General features: G+C 40.2%; 1 protein-coding gene and 1 long non-coding RNA gene across 2 annotated transcripts; both read left to right on the forward strand.

The window, feature by feature from the left end:
• Positions 1-468: 468 nt before the first annotated feature.
• Positions 469-7766, forward strand: LOC124073511. The gene is made up of 6 exons (XM_046415789.1): positions 469-1286; positions 1646-1755; positions 5242-5388; positions 5901-6043; positions 6908-6992; positions 7605-7766. The coding sequence occupies exons 1-6, from the start codon at positions 1220-1222 to the stop codon at positions 7764-7766; spliced, it is 714 nt and encodes a 237-aa protein (XP_046271745.1). The 5' UTR covers positions 469-1219.
• Positions 7767-7809: 43 nt separating this feature from the next.
• Positions 7810-10476, forward strand: LOC124072574. The gene is made up of 3 exons (XR_006845544.1): positions 7810-8028; positions 8138-9354; positions 10132-10476. It is a non-coding gene; the product is annotated as an uncharacterized LOC124072574 (long non-coding RNA).
• Positions 10477-11015: the final 539 nt, after the last annotated feature.

An 11015-nucleotide genomic window follows, 5' to 3' on the forward strand; every position in this document is an offset into this window, starting at 1 on the left:
CGTGCTGAATTCGCGTCCTTGTATTAGCACCGTAATGTGTTTCGGGCGTGATTCTGATGACGCGCTAGGGCCAGATGGAGGGAAAGAAGTGAAAAGCGAAAGGGAGGAGATGGAAGAAAACTGAACTACCAGGACGCAAACGTTTTATTTCTCTGACGTTTTCACATCACAAACGATGAACAGCAGCAATAAAACACGTCTTGTAGGCAAAATATGTAGGCTGTTATATCACTTTAGTGTAGGGCGGCTGCTGTCAAAAGTTTCATTTATAATTTTCACTGCAGCCTCCATTATTCTCGCCTGGGAAAGAGATCAAAATCCTAAGATATGAGTGGAAAGTATTGTTCCTGCACTCCATATAACCTTTTTTTTTTTTTTTTTTTTTAACTCAAAGTAGCTTAACCATGTCATGTGATATGCTAAATTTGAGAAGAAAAATGACTGCACAGTCTTTTCTCTCCATGCCTTATGCGAATCTATAAGCTTATTCTGTATATTAATTGTTAAAAAATGAAAATGAATGAATGGAAATTAAATGTGTCTTATCATTAAAAAAATAGAATTAAAATAGCAGGTATAACAGATTATGACGGAATTTTTACGACCCTGTCCGTCAAAATGACATAAACATAGCCACATAAGTTAGGTTACCTTTGACAAAGTGGTCACTGGACACACAAGCATTATCTTACTCCACTCCTCCCGACTGCAGACGAAGGTTCACAAGCCATTTTGCCGGTGTTTTTCGATCAATTTCTTGCTTTTTTCCCCCTTACAAACAACAACTTTCAGTACTTGATTGAAGCTCTTTGTGGTTTCTTAGTTTGATTGATTATGAGCAACCATAAACAACGCAAACCATCTGCATTTTTAGAGTTTATGATAGTGCTTTCCTGTGTAAAAAATCACAACGCAGTGACGTGATGCCATGTGCCAACAGGCAAATTCAACCTGGGCATATGGTTTCCTAATATAAAGTTAATCCAATTTACATGTATGCAATTTGTCACTTAAATTGTATAGGGAGAGAGAGGAATTGGTTTGTGATGCTAAATAAAATGACTCTGTTCACTGTTCACCCACTAACAAGCTTGTTATCTTCACATTGGATTACATTGTACTGCTTGTCTGCATCACTTTTGGTATGGTGATACCTGAATAGTTAATACAGTAGCAATTTTATTTTTGCTTAAGCTCTTTTTGTGTTTGTTTCAGACTAATGGACAGCTTTGTCATTGACACTTTGACAGAGTGGCAGCTGACAGACTTTATAGAAAGATTTAAAGGTAAGAAATATATATTTTTTCCCCACCCACAGCATATCAATTCTGCATTGCTACTCATAGTGATAATTTGGATAGTCATGGAGTTGACTACATTCTTTTTTTTGTATACTAATATAATTTCCTCTATTTTTCAATAGCTTCCATGTAATGTGTCAAAGTGACTCTAATAAATGAATAGGGCACATGTCTTTTGTAGGCTTTCAGTGCTTCATTCTATTTTGTAATAATACATGATGGAATATGCATGTTTATTACTATAGCTTCCTATAGCTTCCGTGTAATTAGCCATACATTTTTGTTTTCTTCTCCTATGTTGTAAAAACAAAGATGTCTTTGTGTTTTCTATTTTTATCTTTCAGAGGAGGAGATTGATGAGGAGAGTTTTCGTCTTTTAGATGAGGCTACCATCAACCAGTTGATCCCAAGAGCTGGCCCTAGGCTCAAGTTCCTCAAACAATTTAGAGGACTTGTACGTAGTTAAGATCAATGGGGACGTGAGAGGCTCAATTCTTCAGTTTTCCACACACTATTATTATTTCTATTTACTGTTTAATTGTTTCTTTTGCAAGATGGCGTATACTTGCTTTAAGTGTAGAAGGGGGTGTCAAGAGTCTTTTTATGCATTTACGTGCAGTACACTGTATAAACTCAGCATCAACACATTTCCAGTGTAGTGAAAGTGGTTGCGGTAGGACATTTTCTTACATGTGGTCTTTTAAAAGACACTTGGAAAAGGAGCATGAAGTTGAAAATACTCTTGATGACCCCTTGGAAGGTCCAGCCCCACCTGTTGATGTACTGAATGTTGAAATGTTGAATGCTGAAATGGAGCCAGCACAGGGAGATGAGGAAGTTGAGGATTGGGATGAACTAGAGCCAGAGGGCATTACCAATCGGGTGGCCCTCTTTTTAGCCCACCTTAGATCCAAATATTCTATGACCTACTCAAACTTAAACTTTGTGGTCCAGCATACCTCCAGTTTAATTACCGATATTGTCAGCAGACTGCAGTCAAAGACTATGTCTTTATTTCGTCAGTTGATTGATCAAAGCCAAGAGGTAGAAGAGCTTGGGGTGGAGTTCTCAGAAGCAGCTGAGCCTTTCAAAGGAATGGAGACAGATTATAAGCAGATGCAGTATTTTGCCAAATCTGGTCACTTCATTCAGCCAGTTGAGGAGCTTTTGTCAGGGGTTTCTTATGTTCAGCCAAGAGCCTCTGCCACTGGCATTGTCCGGCAAGTTGGAATTCCTGATTCATATCACCGTATTCCGTTGAAGAGCCTTTTGACCAAGATTCTTGAAATTCCCGGGATTTTACAGGCCATGCTGGAATGGCAGCGCCGAGAGGGTGATGCAATTCAGGATGTTTTTGATGGGGAGTTTTGCAAAACACATCCATTGTTCCAGAACGAGGTTTCAATCCCACTTGTGATTTACCAAGATGATTGTGAGATAGTAAATCCGCTTGGTTCTAAGACTGGGATTCACAAGTTAGGACTTATTTATTTCATCTTGATGAGCTTGCCACCAGACCTGCTGTCAAGTTTGCAGTCACATTTCCTTTTGGCAGTGTACAAATCCGATGACGCAGCGACCTATGGCCTTGATGCAATCCTGCACCCTATTGTGGAAGAGATCAGGTGTCTAGAGAGCGATGGCATCCTTGTTAATATCCCCAACTATCAAGGTGTTGTCAAGTTCACAGTGGTCCAGGTAGTTGGAGATAATTTGGGCTTGCATAGCGTTCTTGGCTATATTGAAAGCTTCAGTGGAAATTATGTGTGTCGGTTCTGCAAAGCAGACAAAGGGGTGGTGCGGTCTCTGACACTGGAAGATCCTGCACTATTGCGTGATCGCAATAGTTATGAGGCAGATTTGCGTACAGCTGACTCCTCCCAGACAGGCCTGAAAAGAGGCAGTGTCTTCAACAACTTGTCTTTTTATCATGTATCAGACAATGTGGCAGTTGACATCATGCATGATGTACTGGAAGGGGTGGGGCCCTATGAAGTCCAACTTGTGTTGAATTCGCTAATCGAGCAAAAGCATCTCACATTAGAAAAGCTCAATTACAGAATAACAAGCTTTGACTATGGATTTTGTGATAAGAGTAACAAACCTTCTGTCATAAGCAAGAGTGATCTCAGAAACCCTGAGGGCTCCATGCGGCAGTCAGCATCTCAAATGTGGTGCCTACTGAGGTTGCTGCCGACAATGATTGGTGACCTTATACCTATGGATAACAAGCATTGGGAACTCCTACTCCTCCTACTCTTGTGCATGGAGTTCATCTTTTCTCCTTCGCTTACTGTAGCAGCAACACTGTACTTAAGCAAAATCATTGAAGAGCATCACTCTCTCTTCCTGGAACTCTATCCTCACCTACATTTACGGCCAAAGCATCACTTCATGCTCCATTACCCAGGAGTCATTCAAAAACTCGGACCGTTGAGGCAGTTCTGGGCAATGAGATTTGAAGCTCGACATGCATTTTTCAAACAGGTTAGCCATGTAACTTGCAACTTCAGAAACATTTGTAAAACCATGGCATTTCGCCATCAGATGATGCAGTGCTACCATTTCATGTGTGGAAAACACAATACAGAAGTTGGTCCAGGGCACAGTACATTTCTGGCCAACATTGAGGGATTTAAAGAGATCCAAAGTGGTCTAGAAGGTATTCCTCTTTTTAGTGAGCTGTATGTGCCAGCCTGGGTTACATTTAAGGGAACTGAATATAGAGCAGGCATGACTGTATTCCTGTCCTATGATCCATATGGAGAGCCTCAGTTTGGTCTCATACAATCAGTTTTACTACTGGAGCAAACGTCACATACTACCAACAATAAACTTGTTGTAAAGAAGTGGGAAACACAGTGGTTTGACAGGCATTTATTTGCATACAGTGTGATTCCCACTCAAGTTTTGGCAGCTGTAGATGTGAGAGAGCTGCTTGATCACCATCCCCTCCATGCAGCCAAGTCATACAGAGAGGATGATGACTGTTTATACATTTCCCTGCGCTGTAGACTTTTTTAGATAATCAGCTGACTGCCACCAGGTGTGTTTGTGTGTGTATATGTATGTATGTATGACACTTGCAAATAGTATTTTGACAGGTTTTTATATGTTGAAAAGGCCTTGCTTAACATTGTCCCTCATATTAGTTTAGTTATTAGCCATACATGCTGCGTTGCCATTGCTTGAGGATGATCAGTATTTGACTACCGGGATGGCAAGAACTACTGGACTTCTGGGATGAGATGATGTTATGGGACTACTGGGATGTTAATTAAATGACTACTGGGATGTGATAAGTTGTACTGTAAGTATTTTTGGTTTAATCACTTAATGTCTATATGCTCTATATACAGTCTTCGTCACTGCCACTGTTATGTTTTAGAAGTCACATTTTTTAAAGACACCTGCATGGTCCAAGAAAGCAAACTTGTCACCTTTTACACCTAAAAACAGGACACTTGGGTTAAGAATTTCTGAGCGGTTTTGTGTCTGAAACCATGTGCACCCTCTAAAAGTGTGCTGCACCACTGTCCACATAGGTTTACAAATGTATTGTAACGAACGGCAGAGAGTGCACCCTACTGGTCTCGAACCGGGGTCCCCAAGCCGGCTTCCTAACCGCAACACCAATAGGGGCAGCTCAGCTTGGCGGAGTTGTTATTTATCCTCTTATACTGCCCCGTGTTAGCTACACTATAAATCCTTTGGCAGTGAGAATACCAGCCAGTACACATCTGTCACACCATGCATACTGTATGCAGTCCTCTGAGTCCACTAGTCTAGTATGGCAAAAACATGCACAGATTCATATATTGACCTCCACCCCATCTGTCACCTTGTTCACTATCCATCCAGGAGTTTACATACTGATGCACAGCCAACTATTCCAGGTGGCCGCTACTATTTATGATATTAACCTGGATTTTCTGTGTAGGTTGAACCTACTGTTGTACCTGCTATCCCAGCTACAAGCTCTGATGCCACATCAACTTCCACGCCTCCAACCCCCATGGAGGAACAAGCAGCAGCTGTGGTACCAGTGAATCAGCTGATACAGACGATACACATCATTCCACAGTTTGTAAGTTCCACATTTAAGACTTGGGTGTCACTTTATTTAATCAACACTAGGCTGGGTAATTAATCAAACCAAAATCTAGAAACTAAACTGAATTTATCTTGTGTATGTTGATTGATCAAGTTTTTTTTTCTTTAATCAGCAAGTCCACCTGGATAAGAAATAGTAATTTTCTTATCAAATAAATTTATTTGATTAGCCTTTTAAGTCCCCTGCTTGTTTTGCAGGAGTCCATATCTTCACTGAAAATAGCTGATGTTAATTCACAATGCATTGCATTTCAATTCTTTGAGCTTTTAGATCAGCTAATTTCTAATTTCTTAAGCCCTATGTATGAGTGAAAACTCTCTACAAGCTCACAACACATTGTGGTGCACTATGAGCTAATATTCATTCATTAATTGTAATGGAGGCAGTATTTTGAAATACTGGTGATATTGATTTGAATTCATATCATCCTTCCATAAATAAATAAATAAAATCTTCAATGTTGTCTCTTCTTGCAATTTTCTCAGGATGTTCGGCAGATTCTTACAGGCTTACCTGATGGCAAGCAAATTGTTGAGAGCCTTGATGATGATGATGTCATCACAACTAGCCAGAGATGTCTCCTCGTCCGTATCCTGGTGTCGCACCTCATTGAGAAGTTTGGAGAGAAGTACTTAAACATATATTTTTTTTAATTTATTGTTTTATGTTGAATAGGGTTCCTGTTAAATATGGCAACATTCTCAAAATAAAATAATAACATGTAGTTTTTGAGGTCTGACATTGACCTAGATTTGCTAGGAAGAACCAACACCTTGGCGACTTTTTCAACTGCTACAGCTATTTTCTTGGGATATGACATGTTTCAGCATTATTTTAAAGGGGTAGTTTGAATTTCAGGACATAAAGAAAGATGTATGAAATTCTCACTGTCAATATAGTTGATGCGAAGGTATTAATTAATAACCTGAGTCCTTTGTTCAAAGGTTTGATTTGGCTGGTTTACATTTACTCCACAAAACTCATTGGATTTGTATTGTTGACTTATTTTTTCTTAAAAATGCTGTCAATAGGCATACTTTTATGTTTTTGCTATGCAACTTATCAATGTGCCTCTACTGTTGCCTGCCTGTGGGTGACCGCAGCACAACCTGTCCTTATGCAAGCTTTTGCATGTACATCGCATTGATAAAAGTTGCACAGCAAATACAGAAAATAGTGCCCAGTTGATGGACACAGCTGTTTTATAAAAGAAATAAATCAACATTACAACCACAATTAGTTTTGTGGAGTAATGTTTTTTTTAATTTATTTGTTCCAGCCAACTCACAGGAACTACTTGATATGAATCATAACCAAAAACTCTCAGGTTCAAAGTTTTGAACACGAGAGTTTTGGGTTATAAAGTAATCCCTTCGCATTGCTAATATTAAATGTAAGTATTTCATACATCTTTATGTCCTACAATCCAAACCATCCATGTAAATCTAGTTTTCACTTTTTACCTGTGTGATGCGTTTTTTCTGTTTTACAGTCCTACGACAGAGACCAAAAAGGCCCTGGCATTGGGTTTGGTTCAGTCATTTCCCAGTTTGAAAGACTCATCAAGCAGTGGCAGTGTGAGTGTTTTTTGTTAAAGGTCATTGAGATATTTATTTGGGGGTGTCATGATTCTCAAACAGATTCAATTTTATTTTTTACGGTCACAATACAATTCGATTTTCAATTTAAACTTCACCTAGTTAACTGGAGTCAGCCGAGGGCTCTAAACTAGGCCCCCTTCTGTTTGTGCTAGATTTCCAATGTAGATCACACTAGGGTTTGTACATGTGCAATCACTGTCTAAATTAATAAAAAAAAAAAATCCTTAAAAAGTCTTTGATAAAAAATTGGGAACTTGAGACCTTAAATTGTCTTAAATTTGGCAAAATTTGGCTGGAAGTCACGACTGTGATGCTCTGTGAGCCTGTAGGTCTGTTTTTTTTTTTTTTTTTTTTTTTAGCAACAGAGCATGGAGAAGCATAAATTGAGCTAAAATGCTAAAACAGTCAGTTAACAGACACTCCTCCCAGAAATGCTTCCGTGCTGTTTGATGCCTGGTTTTATGCACTAAGCAGCAGGAAGAATAATTTGTCTACCTCTCTGAGGCCAGACAGATGTACAGACAAACCCTGTTCTCATTGTAGCCCACACTGCCCACAAAGCCCACAAAGATTTTGATTTCTTGGCAGGAAATATGGTACACCCCAGGACGGAACCACCGGCCAGCCACAGGATTCCTGGAGGAAAGGCTGCGGAACATCAGGAAAAGGCTGAGATTACCCAGCAGATCGCGGAGCGCGGCACAGACACCGCCCCAAATGCCAGGAGGTAGCGCTCTTGCGAAAACTTAAACTTAAAAATTATTTGATGAAGCAAAACATCTATATTTTAGTGACTGACAACATTCTTGTGTTCTTTTTTACAGAATGTAACTTATCAGATGAACGTGCGTCACAGCTTAAGGAATGGTTGAGAAACAATTCACAGCCCCTCAGCCAGGTAGAGACCTACATGAAGGACACAGCAGTCTACAGGGCCAAGTGCATTAGGGACAACAATTGGACCATCAATCAGATCCTCGAAGAGTTCCCTCGCCTAATGACCAAAGGCATGGTAAGTTTAGGGAAATATGGTCTCACATACGATGAGGATGCATTGTTTATAAGGTTTTATTGGTGTGCCACATTGAATTTGTTTTAAAAATGTGTTTTCCATTTTATAGATTGCACAGGACTTTCTTGTCCTGCATGGGGACGCTTCATCAAAGTTGTTTGAAACTTGGCTACCCATTTATGCTGAGAAGATCCTGCACCTGGCAAGACGGGAGGGGAAGCTGACATCGCCCCTGGATGGATTAACACCAGGTAATATATTCTTGTTTGCAAACCTTGCGAATGTCAATGTTGGTTTTTGTCAGTGTAAGGTTTCCCCAGCGAGGCCGGTGTTGCTCACTAGGCTACGTTTGACCAACAAGGGTAGAAAGCTCACAACAAGACCGCTAGCCTAACTAGTTCTACCTAGTTCTCTGACAGGCTGTTCCACAACTGAGGGCGATAATGGCTGAATGCAGCCTCCCCGTGGGTTTTTGTTCTTTCTTTTGGGACAATTAAAAGGCCGGTGCCAGAGGACCTCAGGGTCCGCGAGGGTTGATATGATAAAAGCAGGTCAGATAAATAAGATGGCCCAAGACTGCTAAGACATTTAAAAACTAATAAAAGAGCCTTAATTATTCAATTATTTGTTGTATGTTTTTATTTTTTGTGAATCGCTTTGGTTTGCATTTTTTATGTATGAAAAGTGCTATATAAATGGTTTGATTTGATTTAGGACAGATGGGGTTACCTCACCTGGTTTCCGATGTTTGTAGCAGCCTCCCGCAGTCTGGCCAGGTCTTGTTCCACGCCGTTCCCTGTCTCTTCTCCTACTCTGGTCAGGTTTGAGGTTAAAATAGTTCTTTCTCAAAGGCTGTCAGTTGATTGTCCCACTCGGGGCAAGAGCCCACACAGTCTGTCTGGGGCTTTGGCAAGCGCACCACACACTCCCAGGTGCTTCCGGGTTCTTTCTCTTCTTTTCAGTCCCCTTAAAAAACCAGTGGGCACACCCCTTCCTCTGAGAGCCCCACCTTGAGATCTCTGCCAGCTTCCGGCCCAGTAATAGTGGGATTAACTAAACTACAAACTAACCAGCTGCAGGGCGGGAATTGGCTGCACGTAACAATTAGCATAGGTTTTATTTTAGTTGGACACGACAAAATCACAGCTTTGCCATTCCACATTGTACCTATAATGTCTTCCTACAGATGCAGTTGGGGAACTGGCCCTGAGGCAGCTGCCAGCATTGCTTCCACCAACTGTTTACAAAGTTGGCCGTGGCCGTGGTGCAAAAATGGTTCGCCACACCTTGGATGAATGCAGCTTGGCCTTCATCGACCATAAGCCTGTAAGTTCTCCAGCACATCTAAAGGGGAACTTTATTCATTTTATTAACATATACCTGTTATTCCTGGGCTCATTAATGTGTGCGCGCATGCACACACACACACAGACACACACACGCATATCCAGGTTTGTTTTACTATACTTGTGGGGATAGGCATCAAAAATAGCTTGACAACAATTGGAAAACAGCTTATCTACAAGCTTACAACGTGTTGGTCACTATCTAACCATCCTGGGCTTCTAGAACACCTCAGCAGTGCCACAGGCTGATCACCCCTGTACCACACCACACTGACGCAGTTATTTGTTCTAAACGGGCACCGATCTGACCACCTAACCTGGCTGCCTATCAGCCAGATAGGATGGTCAGATAGGTGGGCCGCACGCATTTTCAGAGCATGTTTATTGTAATGATAAACCATCAATTGATTTGTGGCTTCTTAGGTCATTTAAGGTTTGAATCCTTTTTTTCTGTAATGTGAGCTATATGCCATAACTATCAAGACAAACAAAAAAAGGTTTGGAATATTTTGTTATGTGCAATGAAAGGTAGACTATTTAAGTTCAACTTTTTTGAATTAGAGATGCACTGAATCTTTTCCAAATTGTAAACCTAACTAGTCTTTATCTTAAAACAATCATTTTTCTCGTGAGGACCAGAAAAATGGTTCTCACAATGTCTATTTTTTAATTCTACGATAGTTGGTAGACATTTGGTCCTTGCTCACTTATACTCTCTCACTTGCTCTCTTGCATTCTTTCTTTGTTTCTTTTTTAGCCTGGAACTAACATGGTGGAGTACCTCCATGAGGCCAAGGCATCCAGGCCATACCCTCATGTCTTGACACTGGGAAATAACAATCACCATCCATCTCAAGCCTTTGTCATCATCGCTGGACAGGCTTTGGAGCAAGACGCACTGCTTCAGGCTATCGATGTCTGCTTCAAGGCATTCTTCATCTTGGACATTAAATACCCAAAAGAGTGTGAACATGTGTGGGAATTCCTACAAAGTGTCATTTATGAAATTCCCGGAGGGGAGTCCAAACTAGTACGGTTTCTCCAAAGTAGAATACTTGCTTGCCCTCAAGGGCAGCTTGTTTCTGCCAAGCAAACAGGTGTTTGAAAAATGGACACTGTTAACTGTTGTCAGTTGTTTTACTGACACTGATTTGAACTGTTCCTGTTCTTGAACATTTTATATTGTTATTTTGTAATACATTTTTACGAAGATTCCAGGATTGTTTAAGTGTTTATTGCATAATATATGCTTTGCATGACCAAATCTAGCATGTATTTTGTTGTAGGTTTGTAGTTGAACATTTTTATAGATATGGGTAGTGTATTGCAATTTATTTGGATAGATTACTGAACAAATATATGTAGTTGAAACAACACAGAATTGTAATTAATTTGACCCAGCATTTGGGTAGAATATATAACAAATACGTGTGGTTGAATTTACCCAGATTTGCAGTTAATTTGACCCAGCATTTGGGTAGAATATATAACAAATATGTGTGGTTGAATTTACCCAGATTTACAGTTAATTTGACCCAGCATTTGGGTAGAATATTTAACAAATATGTGTGGTTGAATTTACCCAGATTTGCAGTTAATTTGACCCAGCATTTGGGTAGAATATTTAACTCATCTGTTGGG

Source organism: Scatophagus argus, chromosome 16, assembly GCF_020382885.2.
Source record: "Scatophagus argus isolate fScaArg1 chromosome 16, fScaArg1.pri, whole genome shotgun sequence".
Taxonomy (NCBI): Eukaryota; Metazoa; Chordata; class Actinopteri; family Scatophagidae; genus Scatophagus; species Scatophagus argus.